The 25816-nt window shown below is 41.2% G+C and overlaps 1 protein-coding gene across 12 annotated transcripts in view; it reads right to left on the minus strand.

Moving 5' to 3' along the window:
* The window catches only part of NHSL1 (NHS like 1), a 185448-nt gene that overhangs the window by 5508 nt on the left and 154124 nt on the right, over window positions 1–25816 (minus strand). For 7 of the 12 annotated variants that reach the window (XM_074862649.1, XM_074862648.1, XM_074862650.1 and 4 more), the window contains 4 exons: window positions 22372–22564; window positions 17356–17487; window positions 4002–7430; window positions 3320–3449 (listed from right to left, as the gene is read on the minus strand). In XM_074862649.1, coding sequence (XP_074718750.1) covers window positions 3320–3449; window positions 4002–7430; window positions 17356–17487; window positions 22372–22564 — 3884 coding nt within the window. Of the gene's footprint in view, window positions 1–2842; window positions 2911–3319; window positions 3450–4001; window positions 7431–17355; window positions 17488–22371; window positions 22565–25816 lie in introns of all 12 variants that reach the window. The other 5 variants (XM_074862656.1, XM_074862654.1, XM_074862658.1 and 2 more) reach the window with 4 other exon arrangements.

The following is a 25816-nucleotide window of genomic DNA, read 5'->3' on the forward strand; positions in this document are numbered from 1 at the left end:
GTTTATTGTTCTTTTTCTGCAAATCTGGAACAATGAAACTACTAAAACTGGCAATACTGATGTCCAAAACACATTAGCTACTTTAGTGAATCAGGTTTTCTGGAGTCAGTATTCAACCGCTAAGACTAATGCATTATAAAGACTATACTCAATGCCATTTGCCTGTTACTCTGGGGACTTGATTAAAAATATGTCATGCAGAGTATGTTGGGTTGTTCTGTTTTGGTTTGGTTTATTATTTCATTTGATGCTCTCTAGAGAATTAGAAGTGTAGTTTAGTGCACTTGCCTTTAGAAAAGGATATTGCAACGCACTGCTGCTGAAGTTAAGATGGAGTGAAGGGAGCCACATGTAACCATTCTGGATTAAATGATTTTTTTAAAAAAAAAATCCCCTCCCCAACCTAAATATTACATGAGCAGTGAAAACTGAGTTTTCCAGCTTCTATTAAGATGCACAGACAAAATCCACAGTTATGTTGGTGCTCTGTCATTGCAACTCTTCAACTAAATGAAGGAGAGACAAACTCCTGATGCAAAAGTTATCTTTCCAAATGAAAAGGCAGAGTGGGTTTCAATTTCTTAATTGAAATGTAAAGTGCAGGGATAACAAAAACAAAACTAAGAAACAATCATGGAACTGGGAATAAGTGGAAATTGGACTTCTATTGCCCTATTTTCACATTATTAGAAAACTTAAAGAAAGAAATGTATTACATGCCCGGCATCTGTAGCAAAGCTGCTTTACTTCTTTGCAGGCCAAGCAAGAACTAATTCAAAAAGATTATATAAAGGTAATTTTACATACGCTATTTTGGCAAAAGTTTAAAACAAGTCAGTAGACTTGTTACAAATACAAGATTATCATGCTATAATTCCATACTAATTTTTATCAAGCATGTGTTCAATACAGACCGTTCCCCTTGTAAAACAGGTTTCTACTTAACATCACTGATCTTCAGCTGTCCTTTCTTAAAGGCCTTGAGATTTTGCCAAGGCAAGCTCAAATGTCTTTATGCATTGCAGCCTACTGATAATTAAAAAACCAGAAAACAGAGTAGCAGGATCCATCTGCTGAGTAGGTGGCAGCAACAGACATTGCCATAAAATTTGCCAAGACTTTGGAGTGATCCTGTCTCTCTTAAGCGGTGAAGTTTAGGCATAGATCACTGCTCTTTACAGCTGCTGCTGCCTCTACCTGCCTTCCTGCAAGAAGAATGTAATATCGACATACATTCAGCCTGAGGATGAATGGACACCAGAAGATAGCACAGGGATAAAATGATGACTTCAGTAGTGGCAAACATAAGAACCTTGTCTAGATTTAACTGTGTGTCAGTACTGCAGGCAGCAAGTGCATTTGGTGCTTGGATGCTCTGTGAGTCTGTATGCGAACATGTGTGTGCATTACTTACAGGGAAAAGAGTTCCCTTCATTAGGGTTTTGGCTGCCTACATGTATCTTTAAGCACTGCAACGCTGGGCTTCTACTGCTGCCAAAACCCAAATTAAATTCCAAATAAACAGAAAGCGAAATTCAATTGCAAAGATCTGCAGGGAAAAATAGTTATCCTGGCTTGAAGTAAATCAGTAAGACTGCGAATGCAGTGCAGAGCAGTTTGCTGTCAGCATCTAACCAGCTTTTCTCAGCATGTATGAATCATGGCAGAAACTTAAGAATCAAATTTGGTTTTGGTGGCTTTTCAGACAGAGATAGGGTATATATTCAAACAAACCTGTGACTTAAACTTAGATTGTTCTTCCTGCCCTTAACGTGCATACTGCTAAATTTCTTGTCTTACTCCAAAGCACATATTCAAGAGTGCCAATCACTGAAATCATACCTTTTAGAAATAGTGGGGGGAAAACCAAAACTTTTTTTATTAATTAACAACCAAGGAAGATAGCAGTTCAAGTCTAAAGCCAGCAAAAGCAAGGTCTTAATAACAAATGTGTCAAGCAGTTTTAACTATGTCACATCCAGTTCCATTGTCCATTTCCCCATAAACTCATGAATTACACGTATGTACATACACACAGAGATCCACTCTCTATCTGCATACATAATGGAGAAACGCTACTGCCCAGGACATTTCATTCTAAAAACAGATTTGTCGCAGTCCTAGTGAGTGCCATGCAACATGAATGCAACAGACCATTTTTAGAACAGCTCCTACAGACGAAGTCCTAAGGGGTAACCATAAATTATAAAAAGTCAGTATCATATATATGTAATTTTTGCAACATCTGAAACAGAATTGTTTCAAAAATGAAAAAATAGCATTTGCATCCCAAGTGCTGCAGTTTCCCAGCTCCCAGCCACGTTTTCAGAACAGGATTTTCCTGTCCCTCAGTACTCCTGATGCAGAACTCAGGCACAGATGCACAAACTGACTGAACACCTAGATAAACCTATATGGATGCTGCCAGGCACTTTCTGTGACCAGTTAGAAGAGACCGCCCCTCTACATTTTGAAGTAAGAGACAAAGCCACAAGATGGCACTACCACTACATCAATTCTAGCCTAAAAGCAAGCTCGGTAGTTCAGAGAGTGGTAATGGTCTTCTGTGTGTACTGTTTAAATGGTGCACACGTTTCATTTTGTGGTTTTAAGCTTTTTTTCTTTTCTTTATTTTTTTGACAACCCAACGTGAACAGCACAAAAATCTAGTTGCCTATTCAGGATGATTTTGTTTTTAAGGGAAATGAATAATGTCATTAATAATAGAGCCAGTATTGCACATTTCATTCATGAACCAGTTTGACACAAAACACCCGACCTCAGGCTGGATTATGGCAAACAATAATCCAGCGTTTGCCATATGTTTTGCCATATGACTGACATGTTGCGTTACTTGCCAGTTTCAGCCACGCTTGCCATGAAGCATTAGCGTTGAGCCTCTGTCCCAAACTGCACCATATAAGCAGCGAAGAGAGTAAAAAAGAGATGGAGAAGGAGAATGAAAACAGAAAGATACACAGAAAAAGCAACAGTAGAGTTAATATGGCAGATTGAGAACAGTACAATAAATACTAGACGTAACTTGTATTTTAAGGGGCAGGATATTTAGAATATAATCTACATTGATTTAATCTGGTAGCTTTTAGTTCAGAATGGATTAAATATATTTGTAAAACAATAAAACACAAGTTATTTTCCTTATCTTTTTCATACATAGCCTTAGTAGAAAGTTGATAAATGTGTGCTTTCTATTAAAGCAATGACTGTTGTAATTGGATGTTTTAGTAAAAACACTGTTAATTAATTTTTGAGAGAACTACTGGACCTGACAGTATGGGAAGGGCAATTTCTGCAGTACCTGTGAATGGCTGCAAAAAGATCCTCAGTAGTCCTTGGTCTCGCTGGTGTTGCCACTCCGTCCGTCTCTTCCCCATAACTATTGCTCGGCAGGAACGAACTATTTGCTGTATCCGATTCAAATACCTCCACTATGCAGAGAGAATGAATGATACTGTCAGTCCATCATGGGAACCTAACAGGAATATAATCCTGAAACCAGCCCTCGCCGCCTCTAAGGCAAAGCATCCAAGAGATGAGTGAGTGCACTGTTGTCATTATTGTGATTTCAGAACAACGCCTGCTTAGGAAACTGCCGTGCACGAAATGCCTATGCTTGCTCACACACACAGGCGGAGAACAACACTCAAAGAAAATTTGTATGGCTTCCACTAAAATAGAAAATCAAAATTAACAAAGCTAACCATGTTTTCATAGCATGATTTAATCCTAGCACAGTTAAACAAAGCATCATTCTCTTTCCATGTCTGCAATAATGAGAAGTCAGAAAGAAATTATAAGAAATCTCATAAAATATTAATTGGATCCCTGCAACTTTCTTTAGGCTTTTAGTTACAACTATTGCAAGAGGTTCTTTTCTCTACAGAAGCCCACCTGAATGCTAGGATTGCTACTCTCACTCCCCAGCTTCTTTAAAATAGCTACTGTTGTATCTGAAGAAGAGGCAGAGAAAAGAGACTCACCACTTTCGTTCTCTTGAGAGAGGTGCCCGTCAGTGTTACTGCCGCTGTCTTGGCTGCTGCCTGAACTGCTTCCCTCATCAAAAGCGGACTGCTCCTCCTGCCTGGGTTCTTCTTGAACTGGTGATGCAGCAGGCTGTACCACAAAGGCATTAGCTCCCACTGTCTCAGAGAAGGTGAATCCGGCAGCTCCTCCCTCAGGAACCAGGCTGCCAGAGTCCATCTCGCTAGAACTGAGTCCATCTGTAAGACAATTTCTCGCCTCCTCGCAGTGTGCAAGCACAGCGTCTCTCTTAGTTGGGCTTGATGTGCTTCTGACAGTATCACTCACTTCAGCTATTTTCTCCACTGTAAGATCTAACTGTGGAGGTGGTACAACAAGGAACAGTTTGGGTTTCTTTGAAATAGGAGGTGGTTTCTTGCTTGGCAGTATGACCTGAGTCTTGTCAGGAGATGCTGGTGACCCCTGAAGTGACATGCCAGAATGGAGGTCTTCACTCTGCACTGAAGACTCAGGTGTGTCTTCAGCAGCTGTCCCCAGTGCATCAGATTCGAAAGACTTGCTTAGACCTACCGCACTCGCAGGCTTTTGATCGCTGTCAAGCGCAGGTATGTTATCAGAGAGAATGAGAGGAGAACCCCGAGCCAGTGTTTGAACCGAGTTTTTAAATGAAGTGCCTTGAGTTTTCATTTCCTCTTCGCCTAAGCTGCTACTGAGTCTTAGTGAGAGAGATGGCTGTAGGGAAGACTGCGATGATGTATTTACACTACCCTTTTCCTGAGACGTGGTTTCAGAAGCAGATTCAGGTGATGGCTCACCTTCTGTCACTTTTTTCACAGACCTCAGCTGCACCATTTGCAATGCTTTGGTAGTTACTAAGGGCATCACAGGTCTTGATGCATCTTGCTTGTTGAGTGGCTGTTTCACTGGACTGTAGCAAGAATCTTCCTGGTTACGTTTCTTAAAAGAATACTGTGGGCATATTGTTGCACCTTTTGTTAGCTTGGGATCAAGAGGTGGTGCTGGTGGTGGGACAGCTAAGGGGAAAGTAGGAGGAGGAGGAACAGGGGAAGAGAACGAATTGATGGAGGCTTCTTGTGGAAACCATGGGACAGTCTGGGCAAAGGAAGAATTTACATCAGCTTCTGGCGGAGGAGGGGGGAACGTGGGAGAGGCTGGCAATGGTGACAGATCCATTACTTCTGCTGGAGGAGGAGGAGGGGGAAGGGGAGGAGAAAGTTTGGGGCAATGCAGCGGAGGTGTTGGAAGAGGAGGTGGTGGAGGAGGTGCTCCAGAATCCGGAGGAGAGCTCAGGGTGGGGTCCAATTTCTTCACACTCACACTCCCTTCAGTAGATGTATTTGAAGAAAGAGAAGTGGAGGATGAAGACATGGAGACTGAAGACAGAAGAGAGGATTTCCTTTCAGGCACTTTAGGCTTCAGCTTAGATTTCCCATTTCCTGATGATGCAGGTTTTAAAAATACAGGCACTGGAGTAAGCGCAGTGGGTGTATTGGACTGGCTGGAGTACCCACTCGATGGCGATGTGACTCGGTGGGATTTCTCCGGAGAAGTGCTCTTTGGTTTGGCCAGTCCACTGGGCACTTGTGGCACAGAAGCCCTTGAGCCATCACTGAAGTGGCTGATGCTGTAATCGCTGAGAGCTGATGATGTACTGGCAGAATGGGTCACTGGAGATTTTACCTGGTCATCTGCCACTGCGGCATAGTCACTGTAGTAACCCCACTGGTCAGCGTACTCCGACTTGATGCTACTTGTTTCACTCTGAGAGGGAGTGACTGTGCAGATGGAGTACAGGTTTGGGGCAGTAGTGGACATCATGCTGCTGCTTGCACTGACTGAGCTCTGGCTGCGGGAGCGCAACACCCAGGGATCCTCATAATCACTGCAGGGGCTCTGGGAAGGGGAGCTGCCATTTTTGCACTTGAGATTCAGCTGCAGAGAATGCTGGAGGGTGGCAATGAGGGTTTCATCAAGTACCTGTCCATTGGACTGGGCTTTTTTCTTGGGCATCCTTCTGAGTGAGTCGGTTCTGGATGGTGGCAAAGGTGGCTTCTTTGCCTTCTTCAGAGAGATGTTTCTTGCAAGGGATTTGTCACCTTTGCCTGACTGGTCATCCTGATGTTTCTTCTCCTTTCCTTCAAAGACATTTACCACGCTGTCCCTGGGGTTCCCAAAACCGTTAGCACTATTGCATGGCATGTCTGACTTCAGTCCAGAGTCCATATGCATGGAACCGTAATAACCATCATGGTCCATAGAATACAAAGAAGTAGAATCATCCCTGACCGAAGTCCTCTCCAGGCTGCTGCTGCTGAGGTTGCTGCCGGGAGTGGCACAGCCTGGTGTGGTACAAACCACCTTGCATGAAGCAGTCTCACTGCTTTCTGCAGACTTGTACAGCCAGTGCTCTGTGCTGTTTACTGCTGCTTGTGCTTGCTCCCCTGAGTAGCTGGATTCACTCCTACCATCACTGTCCTGGGAAGGGGTTGGTAAAGCAAGATTGTTCCTACAGCTATAGCTCATGCTCTGAGACCCACCCTCTGCATTTCCAGGAGTGCTAAGAGAGACAGCAGAGTCACCAAGAGAAAGCATCATGACGGTATTAGATGGGATGGTATCTGAAGTCTGTGAGTGACGTGTGGAACTACTCTCACTCCAGTTACCGCTTGAAGAATGGTGATCTTCTTTACCGCTAACTGCACTGCTAGCAACAAAATTGTCTCTTGGCTTTGGGTAGGCAGTGGAGCTGGTAATTTTACTATCCAACGATCCAACACTCTGGGCAGTATGAATAACAATAACTTCTGAGGAGGATGACAGTGTTGCATTGGGTATGATGCTCGTTGAGTAGGTGGCATGCGGAGAGACCACACATGCTGGGCTTGCGGACTTTTCATTATCGTAGCTTCTCACCTCTTGAGACTTTGGCCTCGACAGGGTCCCTGGCGTGGGATTATTCCTCAGATGCACAACACTATCATCCACTTGCAATTTACTTATCTGGTGGGGTAAAGTGCCAGCGACGTCTTCTGTCTGTCTAGAGATGCTCTGTGTCTGCTCTAGGGACTGCAGAGACACTCTTGCACCAGCCCGAGGCAAGCTGTGAAAACCTATGTCACTATTTTGGCGAGAAGCAAATATAACTGCAGCAGAATCACTCATCACTGACATGTTTCCAGATGAGCTGGAGAACTGAGACATCTGGGCTGCAATGCCTTGTCCTTTCTGCGCTCGTATTCTTCTCATTGAAGGGGGCACAACTTTAACTTCCTCCGTCTGGCAGCTGGTGTCCTTGGTTTCAGAGCGCTGCATAGCAGAGCGATAGCTGTCTAGTCTCCCTAGCGTGGAACAGTGATCTGGGACATACATCGAATGCCCTCGGAAATCACTTTGGCCAGTGCCAACTGCTGGAGTCAAAATAAAATAATTATTTCGAAGCACAAGTTCACAGTTATCTTCTTATGCATTTTAAACCAAAAAACCCCAGCAAACTGCTTGATCCCCATGCTCTTGCAGGTTATCCCTTCTGAAAAAGAATCTGCAACAATGGATTTTGCACAGGCATCGTGTAATTTCTGCATTTCTCTTCCCTTTTTCCTTACTACCAGGAACCTTCCCCTTACAGAATCGTCTACGTTCCTGCCGCACATTCGACACATGAAATCCTCTGTTTATGACATGGTAATAATTTCCATAGTAATCAGTTATGTCAGAAACCAAGTAGTACTGTTTGACTTCCAGTAGGCAAAGCAGCAGGAACAGACAAAAGCCTGAGAAACGTGAAGTGTGTTTCCATGCTAATGCCTCATGCAATAAAGAAAAGGGGAAGGAAATCTGGAGACTAATGTGAATAATCAGATCTGCTTTTTAAAAGCATTACACTTCAGAAAAAAAAATTCAGGAGACACAGATAGCTCTCCAAGTCTTGCAGTTCGTCTGAAAGGAGCCTAACACATTGAAACATGCATTGTTTTACCACAAATAATACGTATGCTATAACACCATTTATACAAAGACGTTATCCAACACTGCAAAGAAAACCATTAAATGACATTTCTCCATACAACTACTTTCCGTTTATCATAAAGGAAAAACTCTAAGTGGGGAGAAGAAACAGCTAGTACTGATGGTCGTCTCATCCTCAGCACCGTCAGGAAATAAAAAATTACTGTACTATTTTTTAAATACGTAATAATCATATACTGGCATAAAAAAACCTTTGAGGACAATGGAAAAACAGTTTTAATTCAAAATATAGTTATCACTGGGTCAGTAGAAAGGACTGTGGGGTTCTTTTAAATTTACATTTTTATTGGTAGCTGCCTTTTAAAATCACAAACCTGAGCACTGATTTAAAATTAGTCAGCGTAAGGCTGTTGCTTTTCAATTCAGTTGCATTACTGTATAAATAGCAGACACGAGAGGCACGGCATGCTGCTAGAGATGCTTGTAAGGATGCCGCATATGTCACTGCAGGGGAAAATTGGTTATTTCAAGTCTCCGCCTTAGCTAGTCTCAGGAGTGATGAAATAGCACGCCTGATAGGACTGTTCTCCTTTCGTATTTACTATATGGAACTGGATCAGGAGGATAGGTATTCTTATCATGCAGCTTTAACCACCACTTAAAAGGACATTTAATTATCCTTATTTTTGGCAAGCAAAAGAGGCATTTAGGATAAGGAAAAGAGGGCTCCAAACAGGCTACAGTGAAAGCAGCACACACAAAAAGATTGTTTACTTCTTTTCCCCAGGCACACAAGTAGTCTTTTAGCAGCTTGAAGTCTATTTAGTTTGCTTTGTGTAGATTCTCTTGCTCTCATGAAAGCGTAGCCTCTTTCTGCTTCTGGTAGAGGTTTGCAGGAAAGCTAGATACTCGGATGCTGGCAAACATCTTGGATAATCTAATATGAGATACTGTCAGAACAGATGGACTACTGCAGCCAACCAAGAGAGGTATTTGCATATTCTGTATACAGTTATTAAGAACTGTACAGTAAGAAAAATAATTTAATTTTGCTTTCCATGTGTATTTTTTTCTGTAGAATCAAGTGTCCCCTTTGGTTAAGAGAGTGAAAAACATTGAAGTAGACATTATGAACGTTTCTGGAACCATGACATCACTGATGACAACTGTTAGCCAATTAAAAATATCCAGTAATAAAAATCTGCATACTAAGTTATATAAATAACCAAAGAGATGGGGTGTTTTTCTTCTTTCTACTACTGTGAAATACACACACAAATACACACACACACAAGCCAGAAGGATGGGGCTGGTGGAGAATGAAGCTGTCAGCACTACAGCAAGAATCTAATACTGTCACATACTGACCTGTGGCTGAGAGCACCACATTTCAGTATGCAGTATGTTTCTATTCACAAAGGAAGCTAAACGCACTCTATTTCACAAGCAGTGTAATGCAGATGGATGGTTTATGCTTGTTTAAAACATTACTGCTAGGGAAGGTAAATGGCAAAGCAGAACAATGCTGGACTTGCTAACCTCCCCTTCCCTCCTTTCAAAACCAGCAGTGCTACAACGCATTACTGGGACATGCTGTTTATGGTAAACACACAGCGATGTCTGAAATACAAAATACGTATTACATTATATCTACGCCACTAAACAAAAGAGGCCAAAGATGGTTGTACAGAAATGTCTGGGGGAACAGCTCCTGCTCCATCCCCTAGCACCCATGCCCAGAGCCTGGGGACTGCTGGCTGGCCCAGGCCAGAGCAGTGCTGAAGGAGCACGCTGGCGAGAGGGCAGCATGGACAACCACAGGATGCTGCTGAGCATCAGTGCCAGCCCTTGTGTTTGTAACTTAGGGTCCAGTCCAATATGCTCATGGAAACTGCATAAACTGACTCAACAGCAGTAAACTTTTACAACCTTGATACTGCAGGGAAGCTCGTTGGGGCAGGTCTTTGCACCAGTGCAAAGCCTCCTGTAGTTAGAATGGTTCAGAGCCCAAACAAATAGAGGGTTCAGAGGGGTCAAGACAGCCCAGTCTCAGATGTATAAACTATAGGGCTACATCCTTCAATAATTATATGGGATATGGTCAGGGAAGGGACTTTTCACAGCTGTTGCAATTACAAAAACACAACTTTGAGGTTTTAAATATTTTTTGTAGAAATACAACGTATTTTGAAATTACTTCAACCTTGGTTTTGGCTTTACATGTATGCCCAATCTCATGCAAAGCTTTGAGGATTTACTTGCCCTTTATAATAAAGCAATTTTCTTTTTACAGTTCCATTTCCTGAAAAGGAACAACAGAAATCTGCAGGGAAAGTGGTTCAAAAAAACAACCAAAATAACATTTAAGACTCAGATATTCTCTTAAAACATTGAGGGTTTTAAGATTTTGGTGGAATTCAGAGGAGGGTAGCAAGCCGTATTTTGTTTGCTGTTTACAAATACACTGTAAAACCCTCACTAGCTTCCAGAGTAACACTGAAAAGCAAGGGTTTTCAAAAATCTTTAAAATCAAACTGCCTTTGCTGGTACTGCAGCTAGAAGATGAACAATCTAATTCTAAGGGACAGCTCAAACCTTTAATTAACTATCACACTGAAAATGCTATGTCTCTCAGAAAACCTCTACTTAAATAAATAGCAGTCAGAAGTTACAAGATTTCTGCAACACCAAAATTCTGGAACTGAATCAGAGCTTTTAAAGAATACCGTCTACAAGTCCATCTAGTTGCAGGGACAATGTCTGAGCACACAGCAGCAAAAAATACTGCAGAACTGGACATCAAGTTACAGATGCTGAATGTTATGAAGTCAAAAGTGGCTGCAATTTGGTGGTATGATAAATGTAGCTGAAAGTAACGAATAATCATCTTGACTGCATTTCATATTATCCTGTGTCCAGCAGCCCTGCAGCCAGTGTTAGGTCCACCACAGAGGATCTGTATCTACACTCCGTTATTCTTTACTACCCTACTTCTTGCTATACTGAAAATGCTGAAAATATCTCTTATGGCAAATGCTCTTCCCTAGTGCACATGTTCGGTGTAGACTCCAGCAGGAAGCAAAGAACACCCACTATCTGGAACAAGCGAAACACACAACGTATTTAACAACTCTTGTATGGAAGCACAGAGAAGAGGTTCAAATGCATACCTTAGCTCCAAGCACTTGATCCAAGATAGGCATATACAGGTTACACCAGTTTTCCCTGACTCTGGCAGTTACTGGTGTGGCTCATTAGAGATGACAGGGATTGAGACTGACTGCAAATTTGATGGGAAAAAGAAAGCGTCTGCATGTAATCCCTAGGGTCAGGTACTAGTTACTAGATGACTCTCTGTCTCCCTGTGACTCTGGCTGATCTAGTAGCACCAGCAGCTTGCTGCAGAGAGTCACCAGAAAGGGCCTCTGCATTTAAATGAGCGTAGAAAACTGAGGATTTGAGAGGATAAAAAGTAGGTGTGTTGATATCACAAAGAACATGCTTGTTTCAACTAGTATATAGAAGTAATCTCTCTTCCCAAACTTCTGACTAATCATTTCAACTATGAGCACTTGTCTCTTCTGCCGTAGGCACATTCCTAAGATTTGTTGCTTTCATCTTCTCCTCATGCCTCACCCAGCAATCCTTCAAACCTGGTGGCCTGGCCAAGTCACAGTGAAGGCACCACAACTTCCAGTGCTACAAAAAAAACCTCAGAGATTCTTCATCTACTTCACCCTAGTACTTACATATCAAATGATTTTTAATAGACACTCAACAAGAAACAGACAAGTACATCGGGCTTATGGTAATTTTAAGGAATTTTCACTGTGCTCCATGAAGCATTTGTAATCTCTCAGCGAGGAGAAAATTATTGCAGAAAATCCTGCAGTTCTTTTCAGTACTGCCATCTAAAAAAATATCTTGAATCCTTGCATATATCACTGCCACCCTGAAAGGGAGAATTTTGATTAAAATATAGGGAATTTAAGTTTTCTTGATTCTGTTCTTTTCTCTAACTGAAAAGCCACTGGTAAAGATTATATTCCTGGCATCTCTGTCTTTCATCCCTCATTAACAAAAAGCAGATAATACATACTTTGTAACACCCTGCTCTCTGGATGAATAGCGCTGGAAACATACAGTGTTGAGAAACTACAGCTATAAAACTGGTATTGGTGAAAAGGCACAGTAACTCTGAAAGAGAGTTACTCTCCCCAAAGACTGTTAAAGTTGCAACCTGAAGCAAGTGCAAAATTACTTGGCTTGAACAGCTGGGTATTTGCGTGGCATTTCTGTAGGACCACTGGATATCTGGGACTCTTCTGACCTGTGGGACCTATACGTTGAATGACTGCTAGTGCCAAAGAGACTAATTGGAAAAGAGTATCAATTAAGAGGAGTCTTCAACAGAACAGCTGAGTTGCGAAGATCAGAAGGACTTGTGTTCCCCCATGTTGCTGAGATGAAATTGTTTCCTTTAAGGCATGTCAAAGGAGAAGCTTCAACAGTACCAAATGACACCTGAGACACCAGCTGGTACCAACAGGGGGTCTGGAGCTGTGCCCCAAGAAAGCAAATGAGGGACTGACAGTTCAGGTGTCAGTCATATCCATCCTGATGACGGACAGGAGGTCCTATTGGTGACAACTCGTGAACTACTGAAAATGGGAGGAAAATAAGTTGAAGAAAAGCATATGAGGTCATTCTGACCCTCTGAACCCTTTGGTTAGGAAGAAAAAAAAAGTAGATGGGGGGAAAAAATCAACAGAGCCATAAAGACCCTGAATTGTAACTAAAGGTGGAAAAAAAGTATTGAAATAATTCAAGGAAAGTACACACAAAGCATAAAATTAGGAGACTTTTTTGAAAAACAAAAGAGGACAGAAACTTTCTGTTTGATTAAAGAAAAGCAAAATGCTTGGCAGAAGAAGAAATCAAAAGGTGGAAAACTTGAAGATGGTTTCCTCTGCCCTGCTTTGGTGAGGTATGTTTACCTGGAAGATGGGCTGTGGTGGAACTGCTATTCAGGTCTGGGACCTGCTCCTCCTGCAAGACAAGGGAGGGAGTCCAGGACACCAGAAGCTGTCCATCGGTGCCTGGGACTGCACCGGTGCAGAGCTCTGGAAAAACACTCACAACCAGGTAACTTGGTACTTTCGTAAAAAGAAAGTTAGTCTGAGTCAGACCCTAAAGCAGTGACACAGAGAAGAGACCATGGAAACGTGAAGGTGTCTTCCTGCCTTTATTTCATCTGGAGAGTTGGAACGTGTGAAGGAAGCTGAAGATAACCGAGAGCCAAGAAATGAGCAAGGCCTGCAAGAGGTTCTCTCAGAGAGCTGCTCATCTCTACCACACTTGTGTTTGGGAATCATCTTCCTGCCTGAGGGGAGAATACTGGTTTGCATATAAGGTACTATCTAAAGAAGACAGCTAGAGGTGATAGGTAATGGCAACACAGAGCAGAGAAACTGAGAGCACAGAAACTTGAAGTATAACATCATCTCAAAGTTCCTTGCCCTTTCTGCAGTTTTGATCCAACACTGACTCCATTAAATACATATATAATATTTATGCTCTGTAAGACAATGAAGGTAATTCATAGGTATGCAAAACTTATTTTTTCATTGCTGTGTTTGGCAGAGAGAGGAATGCTTTACCTTCTCCTCTCACTTTGGTGTTGCTCTGCTAAACAGTACTGAGAGGGTCCTGCTGTTAAAAAATAACTGTTCAGAAAATAACTGGCATCTCTAAACTGGCAGGCATCTCATATTCTTATTTTGTCTTAGAATCCCATCACATCCCATTCTATGTATGCAGCGTTTTTTTATGCGGAAGTTTCCAGTCTATGCAGAAAGACTGGTTCATCCCTGGAAGACACCTGTGAAAACACGACAGTATTACAACGCTCAAAGTAGGAATGTTTAAAGATACTTTCAGCACATGCCTCATGGGTGCAGTTAATGACTACTTTTAGTACATTTGGCTAAATTCTACAAGGGTACCACGGCTGCTGAGCTCAGGCCAGCAATCAGCACAAGCTTTCTCTTCTGTTTGGTCTTTTTTGTGCCAAAGGAGCCAGAGCAGCCAGGGGAGAATCCCAGCAGCGTGGCCTGGCAGAAGCTCTTCCAGGCTCTCTCACAAGAAATGAAAATAGTTCAAGCTTGGTTGAAGCTTTGAGGTTCTCTCAAGTTTCTGCTTCCTTCTGAAGGATAAACAAGAGGTAACAAGAATTTGCTGTATGTGTTGGTTATTTAGCCTGCGCACAGCAACTCTGGTGTACCAAGGGATTTTAATCTTTGTGTAAATATTATAGCCATTCACAGCAATGCTTTAGGGGAGAAACAAAGAGATTTATTCAGCTGGAACCACAGGGAGAATGTCAATAGTCACAATGCAATTGCTTGATTTGGAGTTTAGTCCGGATCCTTGTTCTGATCAAATGAGCTGTGGAATGTTTTAAAACAACTCGTTGTTTGTTTTGGGACAGCGTAAGAGAAATAGGGAATGGACAGATACAGAAATATTTGGGGAGTGACAGAGGAGAAAAGGCAGAAGGAGCACTGGAAAAGGATGGGGGAGACTTCATTTATTCCCAGCCTTGCCAGCAGCCTGGTGGGTGACTTCGGCTAAATTACTTCACTGCAGCATGCCTGGTTTCCCCATCTATAAGATGAAGACACTGATAAGTGTTCTCTTTTAAAGAGCACTTTGTTTCTCGTGATAGAAAGCAATACATTAGCAGGATGGATACTGCCATTTGAGAGTTTTCCTGGCATATATTTTGCTGTCTGGATGACATACAACTACCACGGAAGCAACACGAAGCTCCTCAGACAACTTCCACTGTAGGGCAGATGGCTGAAGCCCTGTGTGCCTGCCGGTTGTGGGCCAGGGAACCATCCAGAGAGAGCTCCTACAGTGAGATACTGCCAGCCCTGAAATTTCTGCAACTTAAAATAGGAGCCAAGGAAAACCTTCAAGCAGTGCAACATGAGATGTGCTCAGCACAGAGATGAAAGACTGAAACCAAGACCATAAAACCTGTCACCCTTAGCAAACAGGTTGACAAAAGTCACAAACTTCTTTGAAGATATTAATTGAAAAATTCTTTTTAAGATAGATGCCAACTGTATTCTCAGTTTATTCCGCCAGGTAAACTACAGTTCATGTTTTCCAGCATTAAACATCTGTCTGAAGTGGTCACAAACGTAACCTCGAAGTTTTGGAAACACTTCCAGCAGCAAGCATTCTCTGCACATCCACCCAAGTACTGTTGTCACCCATTGCAAAACCCATGTGCCTGAAAGAGCGTCGGGAACTCCAACAAGTGACAAACAGTAGTGTGGGAAAAAAGTGTTCTGCTTTGCTCTGCTTTTCTCCTCTATCTGCTCTCGAGGTAGGTCCTACATATGTCAAAGATAATCTGAGTCAAAAACTATGACTTTGGTATGTGTGACACTTTCAGAATAACACACTAGACTCAAGACCCCTGTAACAACCCAGAAAATGAACAGTTTAAGCGATGTCCTGTATCAGTTTTGTGTTTAAATGGCACAAGCATTTTTAAGGAGCACAAGTCACTTCATCTCAGCTCTAGACAAAGAGCAAAACAATTTAGTTTAAAATGGATGAAGGGAATGTAAAAAGTATCCATTCTGAACAGACGAGAGAGGATGAAGGTTGTCTCTGGTATTCCTCAAATGAGCTGTCAACATGGTATCTGAGGGATCAGCCTCAGACAGACCTCAAAAGGAGAAGGGAATCTTTTGTTAAGAATAATTCAATATTCAAGTTTCATGTAGTTTTGTTTCCAGCTTCTTCTTTGTTTGGTTAGAACAAATCTACTTTATTTTGTTTAACTCTCAAGCTTGCTTATAGTTGATTGCAAGGCTGATAAATGTGTCATTCTCTCCCAGGAAATAACAAATTCAAATTTTGCCCTCCAAGGGGAATTGGAAGGTATGCTATACCAAAAGGTCTGGAAAGTATCTCCTGCCAGGTGGCACAGCCCACTATGTACAGTGAAGAGGAAGGAAGGGAACTCACACTATGAGGGTAGTCCCTACAGCAGGCACAAAACAGCATCCATCCCAAAAGAAGAGATGGACAAAGACACCTGACAGCTTTGGACTAATCTCAGAGCAGCAGTTAGAAATAAAATAATTATGTGAGATCCAAAGGTAACGAAATCTAAAGCTGCCTAACTTTAGCTGTCCTAACAGGCTTAGGGCAATTGAATTTTCTTTCTTGAAGCAGAGGATTCCCATGGCAGGGCACTGTTTCATTACAGATGCTGAAGGAGCACAGCTGCTTTTCATGTACTTGCTCATTTCTTGGCTTTCTCTATGCCTGGCCCTCCAGGTCACTTCAAACCCATCCAGACAAGTTACATATTTGTGCTTCTGCTTCTGAAAAATCTAGACAAGAGAACTAAGAATTGAAAACATAATTAAAAAAAGAGATGCAAAATGCAAGGTAGTAAAACTCACTGAAATCATCAATATATGAGATGATTCCACACGTAAAGGACCTAAAATAAGTTCTGCCAGACTATTTAAAAAGATATTCTTCCTCTACTGAAAAAAAAAAAAAAAAAAAGGAGGGGAGCATCATTTTATCTGTGAAGTTATCATTTGGGAAAAACTGAAACATCTTTTTAAAAAATAAATAAGAATGACCAGTTTTAAATCAAAGAGTTCTGCAAAAAGTATCTGAAAGGTCTGCCAAAATTCAGACTGCTTCATCAGCTTTGAATATCACATATGCTACTAACTGTGCAAGAGGACAGCCTGAGGTAGTGTAAATGTGACCAAGTAGGCATTTTTCCTTTGGAATACATGCAATAGCTAATGAGCCCATGTAAATTACTTCCAATCAAATAACACTGATACTTAAGGGGACGCCAATTAGATCTAAACTGAACTGGAAAATATGCAGGTTTTTCACTGTTGATGCAACTCTCGGCAGATTCAGGAAGGCATCCATGAATTGTTTTACTCCACTGAGTAATTATTTACAAGTCAAAATGCCTGCCCACTTCAATTTTGTTTCAGTGAACATCCTGAGGGAGTTGACCACACCTCCAGGAAAGCATTAAAGACCAGAAACCTTACATCCCTGCAGATTTCCATTGTACCAGTACACCAATTTCCAAATACCCTGTTCCCTTCAACAAATGGAAGACAACAGATAAAAGGTCCTAATTTCCCGATGCACAAGGTGGCAAGGAGGCACACACGTATTTGGAACTGTAATAGGCTATCAGACTGTATTGGTTTCATGAGCACTGGTAATGTTATTAGCCGAGTAATGATAAGCAGTGACAATGAACAGTGGACGGAATACAGTTCTGATGAGCCATACCTAGCTCCTTTTGTATGTTGTCAGGGATTCCTGTAATAGTCTTTCTCCTTTTGACTTTCTTCGGCCGTCTTACCACCGTGTCTGTGTAAATTAGAGACCGCCGAATGCTGGCTTGGCGGTCGAAATTCTCCCCTAATACATGGTAGAACAAGCAAAGCAACATTACTTCCAAGCACACTGACATCATGCACTTTCTTCCACTAGTTTTGTTGTAGAAATGGAAAAAAAGGCATTAATAAATGATGTTAGCTTGGTCCTACAATGAAGGTTTACACTGAAGGAAGATACGACATATCATCACAGTAAGGCTTTACACACACATATACATTACACAGTACTGCAGGTTTTAAAAGGAATTTTGGCTTCCTGAGTCCAGCTCAGAACTGGTGAGAGCAGCTCTTCATTCCACAAAAGTGAACAGAATCCTTGCTTTAATTTGGCCCTTTGTGGGGTTTTGTGCGGTTTTGTTGTTTTATTTTGAAGTAATGAGCTGCAGAAAAAGCAAATCTGCTCATGAAAATGAAAGATCACAATAGTTTATGCAGGAACAGACATTGCTATTGGCAACAGTTATTACAATGTCTTTGCACAGCTCCATCATTAAATCACACAAGACATTTCTTTTTCATTCCAAGTTGCTCTGAACCTGTCAAGTGTACCACATTTCTGGTGGTGATCTTTTAACATGAATACAAATAAGTACTATGGAGCATGCAGAGATCAAACCGATCTTGTGGTCTCATAAATATTTCAGTCAGAGTGGAAGCTGCTTAAAATTGAACTTTATAAACGATTAGAAAAATATACAACAGCAAGAGCTGAAAAAATGCGTGTGTAAGTGCACGTTGCCAGACAAAGCCTTATGATGACCATGTGCTGTATCATAATGGGACCCAGAAGCACCACTATCATTAAGCAGCTTTTCTTTAGGAATTCACTTTTGTTTAGAGGTTTATAATTTGGCCATTTTACTAGCAGTAAGATAAAACTTGCCCTAAAGACTGTAAGCTGTCACTTCTAAAAATCTAATGACTACCCCCCATATCTCACATGTAAGTTCTGTTTTGAGAAGTCAAAGTGTTTTTAAGCACTGCTAAATGTCCTTTAGATGACCCATTTAAAACTTAAATGCAGAAAAAGCTTGATATACGTGTACATGTTTTTTGCCTTGTACGCTTTTTTTAAATTTATGACCAAATTATTTACCTCTAAAAAGTGATTAATGCACAGTAACTAATACGTCAAAAATATTATCCCTGGCTGACTGCACATCAGTATGATGTGTGTCATGCAAATAGCATAGAAAACCTCATTACCTCTATAACAGTTAAAGATACAGTCATATATTAAAGTATAGCATGTGGACTTGTGAAAATGCAAGGAAAAAACATAGCAGTTTCATTCACCATACTGTAAATATAAAGACTCTGACTCTGTTTGACTGAAGCCTTTTGCTCCCATGAGCCGCACTCGTGCTAAGAGGAACGCTTACGGCTACAAAGAAGTGCCAGTTTCATCCAAGTTTTGGATTGACTGAAGTCAGGGCAGATTAAGGGAGCAGGATCTATGAAATTGAGAGCTATGGATGCCACCGGCTTAGTAGAAGCCCTGAAATATCAACACAGACTATCCACTGTCTGGGGCATTACCACTACTAGGACGTTAGGACCCTTACAGGGTCAGGGTCAGGACCATTAGGCCATCCTGCCATGCAGGATAATAATACTTCTAGCCACATTGTAACAAATCCAAAGAATTTGAAGGGGAAAGTTTTGCATCTCTGAACATATCTTTATCCATTCAAAGGCCAACAATTATGCCTGAGACAGTGAGTTGCAAGGAAATTAAAATACAGCTTTGAATGCCCTGGAATAAAATGTAAATGGTAAGTAAAGGGTGCAAACAAGGAGAGAGCCTTTTACATGAAGCCTCAGACAGCACAAACAGGATGACCATAGGGAAATGTTACTGTGTCAGCTGATCCACAGTAACTTCTTCCCCTGGGCTACCCAAGAGCTAACTCAACCAATCCACCTTCAATGGCTTTTGATACACAAAGGCTTTTTCAAAGCCACTGTGCAAATTTGTAGAATTTCAAAGCAGCAGCTTCAATAAATTCCAACAAGCAAAATGAGAACGTCTCAGTCTTTTGCATTTTTCATTGTCATCTTTTTTTTTTTTTTTTTTGAAAATATAGATGTTAAAACTAAATATATTTTGCCGATTTAAGGATACTTTTTTTCTCCTTCTGTTACAGGTTTGTAGCAAATCACCTAGGCATTCCTTATACAGTTTACTCAGTTTTCCCTCATGCAGTTTACTCAGTTTCCTTGGATTCACTGAAAATATTTAAGTATGTGTTTAAATCTCACTGAAGTCAGTCAAACCAGACTCAAGTAAATGTTTAAATGTTTTGCAGGATCCAGCCTGGCGCTGATCACCTCCACCATCACCAAACTCCTCCATCTGGAAAGAAAGTTAGTTCCAGAAAACCCATGAGAGAAGACACCATTATACATCTTTTAACCCCAAGGATATGTAAAAGCAAAGATTGGCCACCACTGAAAATTCAGCCCAACCCCTTCCAGGCCAGAATAAGCTCAGCCCAGGCACTCCCAAAGACTGAAACTGCTTCCAAATCTGGATGTGTAGTCACCAGCTTGTCAGCCTAATGCAACACCCCTGCACCTTTAGGCTACCCAACAGATTTTTACTACTACTTTATTAGTTGCAATCTGTTCACTGAAGAGCCCTGAAAGCTGAACTCGCTGAGCATTTACTGCACAGCCACGTGAGAGGCCATTGTAGCAGAATCATTACTGATTCACTGCTGAAAACGCTGTCAATTGCCAGCAGCCTCTTCAGAGGTTAACCTTTTATTTCATGCCAGGAGTAATAAAATGGAAGTTTTTTGACCTCTCTTCTGGGAGAGTGAGAAAAAGAGCAAGCGAAGGAAAAAGCCAAATCAAAACAAAAACCAGTGTGGTTTGTTCCACGGCACGTTGAAAAAACGGCACAGAATTTTTGGGGTTTTTTTCTTGCCTCATGCAGTAACATAAGGAACTTCACAAAATAAATTTACTCTGCATGTGGGAGGGCAGAGGAGGGGAGCAGATTGTGACTTTTTAAAGAGGAACAAGGACAGCAGCTTTTTTTGTGTGTTGTGTGTAGCTTGTAGTCTGTTACTGTTGCTTGACTTGTTTCACAGTAGCACTATAACTATTCCACGGGAAAGGCAACAGTGGATCCCAGGGACCAGTCGACACACCGCAAGGAAGGAGGACTACTATTAAAGGAAGTAGTCTTCCTTTACCTTTCTTTCCCTTCCAAGTACCATGTTTATAAGGGAACAAACGCTCAACAGCACACTCCAGCAAGGTGAGGTGTAATATGCATGTGCACTATTTTTATCAGAAAAATTGAGAACCGCTGAGTTTGCTGAGTGCAAACCAAACAATTCAGGAGAAACAAGGTTTGCTACACCAGTCGAATTAAGGCGGTTGAAGTCACAAGTGTAATTTATCCAAACACAGTAACGTTTCCAGTGACACTGAATTAACTCTATGAGGGTTATTTGATCTCTTTTACCCCATTTTTCCTTCCATCTGTTTACTTCCCCCATGTATTTTCAGTATGCAGGGTCATTAAACCGAACAGCAGATTACTCTTTCTGTAAGTATACCCTGTTCCTGCTGTCACAATATCTAAACCCTGCTCAAGCTTATCAATTATGTCAGATTATCTGTTGTTCCCCAACTCAGCCTTCTGCACCTGTATCCTACTAGGTAGCGACAACTGGCCTAGTAACGTTTCAGCATTGCATTTGTTTTCCTTCTATTGATTTTTCCACAGGTAGGGTGTCATTTTCTGTTGCCTTCATGCTGTTTATTTCAAATATTTTCTGCTGTTTAAAGAAACATTTGTTGTTAATTTCTCAGAGCTCTCTGATATTTGTCACAGAAGTACTGCTCCTATACTATTTAAATACTATTAAATAATACTATTTAAAATACTAGTTTATAAAAATATAGGTGAAGAAATTATTGGTAGTCATGCAGAGAAAGAGAACACCTAATTTACTTTCAAAACAAAACCAAACATTGAAAGATACCGATTGTACGAGCAAGCATGGAGTCAGAGCGTGCCATGTGGCATTTGAAATAAATTGGATATTGAGTAACATCCTGGTTTTGGCAGGCAAACGGTCAGTTATTTGAATTAACTAATAACAGACAATCTTGATGCTGTGCAGAAAAAGTGATTATTAAACTGAAGTGGTAATTCAATCTTTCACAGAAATCCTATTTACACACAATAAAGTATCTATTCAGCATTAGGCTTTAACATAATTTAACTTCCACAGAGCGGGAGTTCTGCAACTGTAAAAGAAGCATTTTCAAAATGAAGAGTTAATACACAGTCCATAACAAGAAAATGTGGACTACGGTGACATAAGTGGAGTGTCTTACCAACAGTCTTGCTCAAAGACACAGCCCCATCAACTTTTGCTCTTCTTACCCTACTCTCCTTGACACCTAAGCCTCTTGTTGCCGATAAAAATAGGATTCTAGAGGGTTTTTTTCTTGAATATTGTAACATTTAGTCTTTGGAATATAGAAGTCCCTGATAACCTTCCTTACATAAAATTCCTAGAAGAAAATCCTGAAATATCATTACCATTGCATAAAAATGATTTTCCGTTACATATCTTCAGTGCAGTCCACAGCAAAACACTGCTATTTATCAATTTTCTTCTTGTATTTCATGAATATCTAATGCTGTTTCAAGCCCATGTTGTGTAGACTACCTTCATTAATGATAATTTTAAGGGATTTCAAGGTTTTCTGATTTATTTCGGAGAGACTATTTAAACACTGTTTTCACAGAAAGGAGCAATATGTAATTCAAAAATTCATGCATCAAATATATGAGTGTCAAAATACTATCCAACCGTATCCCTTTTTATCCCTTCCCTCCCTCATCAGTGTAATATAATTACTGAAATTAAAAGCCTACCAGTCACATTAATAGGAACCACATCTGTTTGGACTGCCTGTGCTTGCTGTCGCATTTTCTCTTCAGGTGTTGGCAGTGGGAGTGACTTAGTCCAGTTGGTTTGAGTGTTGATATCTGATAACTCATTTGAAACTGGAGTTTTAGGCCTTTTGATGGTAATAAGCTTTTCTTCTTCTGGGGAAGAGACAGGACACTACAAACACAAATACATGCAACAATGTAAGTTTACTACCAAAAAAAAAAAAAAAGATAGGACTATGGTATTACTAAGGTTTGCCACTGCAGTCATCACAATTGCTTGTGGAGCAAAATATACCCTCACAGATATCACATTTTGACCGACATAAAGAGTAATTTAAAAAACACACGAACAAACCACCCACAACAAAACACCTGAACTGTATTTATCCAAGACATCTGATCAGTCTAAGGAATATATACTAACGAAAGAGAAAAGAGTGGTCTTGAGCATAGCAAAGCACAGTAACTAATTATCTTACACACTGACATTGTCCCTGGAGTGATTAAGCGCTCCCACTGCACCGCAGTTTGCCTTCCCTTCCTCTCTCCCCTCCTGGTGACCTATTAGGATGATGAGATTGGAGCACTGCTTTGCTCCAGCTGTACTAGGTTGTAAGGATGTGTAAGGTCTCAGCAAGAATCCTGTTATGAGGAGACAGATTTTGAGAGAGCTCAGCAAAAGAACCAGCCAATGCACTCTACAAAATCATCAGCCATGGATCAGTAAGGTAGCAAGAATAACTTTGCTTTAGTGTTAGAGAAACTCATGCCATAGTCAAGGGATTAATTTTGCCCATTTTTCAGGGGTGAAGCCGTTAACAATATTAGTAGCCATAGAATTGTCATTTTAAAAGTCATTCATTATCAAAGTGGCAGATTTCACCTCCCTGATGGGTGTTTCACTTAAAAAACAACCAACCAATGAAACAAAAAACTTTCGGCACCAGAAAAAGAAGTTGCAACAGCTTGTGCAAATCCTTCCACCAGACAAAGTTATAAGCCAAAAAAGCCATTTGCAAATCTATTTTCATTACAAGGTCCTCGCTTACATGCCAGTAATGGCAGAGAAAGCCATAATGTAGCTTTTTACTGATAGGACAGTACTAGTTCATCGCAAGCTCTGAGAACAGGCAGGTTCAGGGCATGCAAGAAGACATCACTGGGGCTTCTAGCAGGTGGTCACAAGCTCCAAGCAAACCCAGGAGAAGCAGCCTTCTCTCCACCCTGCTCCTGCCAGCAAGGCACCCCAGAGAATCCCAGAAGCAGGAGAGAAGGAAGACCTGGAGGAAAAAACAATCTCTGCCTCCTCCTGCCCCCAGGCAAAACAAAAAAAGAGAAGAAAACCATGGAAGAGGAGTTGCGTAGCAGCTGCAGCACGAGCAGAGATCCCTCTGCAATCTCCTGACTCCTCTGCTTTAGGGGCGTTTGCTTTGGGACCTCCATCTCTACCACCAGACCAGAGTTAATGTGCTCCCCCCTTTTCTTTATTCCTCTATCCCTCTGGAGAGCAGAATACTACCAAAGTAGGGTTGCCAGTACTAGATCACTGCCTCTCCCGGTAGTTACTCCCTCACTGCTGTATATGGGCATGGAAAGAAACATCACAGCTATTTACAACAGATGGGGTTTTTTTACTATTATGGGTTTTCAGTCTAAGCGATCTGTTTTCTCTTGAAGCTGAGTGCTATACAAAAGACATGCCCAGACATTGTGCCGCAAACACTGTTTATCATTTCTGATTTTAATTTCTTCCTGTTACCATGAGGCATTCCTGCTGTTTATAAATAAACAACCATTTATTTATTCTATTATGCTTTGACTCTGCATCCTTTAGGACAGGACCCAACATTTTATTTAATAAAAAATAAAAATAAAAGCAACTTCCAGGCAAAAAGTAAAACAACAGAAAGGTAAAATCTCTTTAGGTAATAATAAACATTTCAGGCAATGAAATTGTTACTAATGTCAGCCTGTGGTTTGGAAACACACTTTGAAACATGGGAGCTTTTCTTCAAGGAAATAATCCTTTTCTGTCAATCTTGCATTTCTTTACAAGGGAGACTGTGGATGGGATAGATGCTGCTCTGTAGGAAAGGGCTCAGCCCTCTGAAAGCCCCAGTAATTCTTTCAATACAAGCTTCTTGGAAGACAGCAGTGTTTTTTCAGGCCTGCACTGCTTTTAAAAGGCTCTAAAGCCATTTCTATAAAAATATAATGTGAATGCTTATTTTTTATGAGTGTTGTTTACATAGATTGTTTATACACATATATAGTGTGGGCACACATATTTATATGTACTTACACAACAAACACAAGGGCTTTCCCACCTCAAAGCACTGAAATTCATAAAAACCTTCATTAACTTAAACAATTTGGGAGAGAAATGCCACTGCAGAAGGGAAAGCTGCCTCCAGGCCATGCTTCCCCCCAATTAGGTTTAAAACAGCTGAGAGAGAGAAAAGGTTTGTAAGGAATGTGGCACTGGGGTGCTAGCCCAGTGTCATGGCAGGCACTTGTGTGCGCACTTAAAGGAGTAATCAGGGGTTGAGGCAAAGAAAAATTGCTTTTCCTGTTCTACAAAAAGCTTTTCTCCACCTGAATCGGGGCACCAAGGGAGACACCTCAAGCATGGTTTTGCAGATTGTGAGGGGTGAGGATGAGCTCCAGTGACCTTCAGATAACTCTGCTTAGTTGGTACTGTCCGCATCAATATCTGTCACATTCAGACTACACTGCAGTGCCAGGTCTCAGCTGTGATACAGCAGTCACCAGGGGCTACTCCAATATGTCAAGTGGCAGAGATATTGGTTACAAAGCCACACTTCCTTTTCAAGGAAATTACCCAAACCAGGCAGAACACTTCTTCCATTACAGTACATTAATAGAAAAACTGAAGAACTGAAGCATCTACTACAAGGGAATCCTAATTATCCAAAAAAATGTGAAACAACCATCACAAATTTTGCAGAATTAAAAGCTGAGAAAACTGGGGACAGATGGAGGAAGACTGAGAGAAATGAATCAGCCCAGTGAGCATATAACGAATGAAAAGCAACTGAAAACCCAATTGTGCAGTTGAGTTCAAAGCACCATCTCAGTAAGAATGATTTCCTGCCATAGGACAGCGGTGTGTACTTCTACAAAGTAATTCAGTAAAAGAGTTGCGGGTGGTTTTGGGTGTAGGAATAAGTGCTCACGTTTCATCTGTAGGTACACTTTCCATGGTTCCTGAAGAAGCATGACTGTCTCTACTTACATTCTTTCTTCCAAATTACTCACAAGGATAGTGGTATAGGGTTTTTTTGATGTGAAGCTACTTTTAAGGGGCATAACAAAGCCATACATAGCCTTATTGCACAGAGGAAAACAGTAGCTCATCTTTCAGCTTTCTTCACACAGAAATTATTTACCTCTATAATCAGGA

This window comes from Strix uralensis, chromosome 3 (assembly GCF_047716275.1).
Source record: "Strix uralensis isolate ZFMK-TIS-50842 chromosome 3, bStrUra1, whole genome shotgun sequence".
Lineage (NCBI taxonomy): Eukaryota > Metazoa > Chordata > Aves > Strigiformes > Strigidae > Strix > Strix uralensis.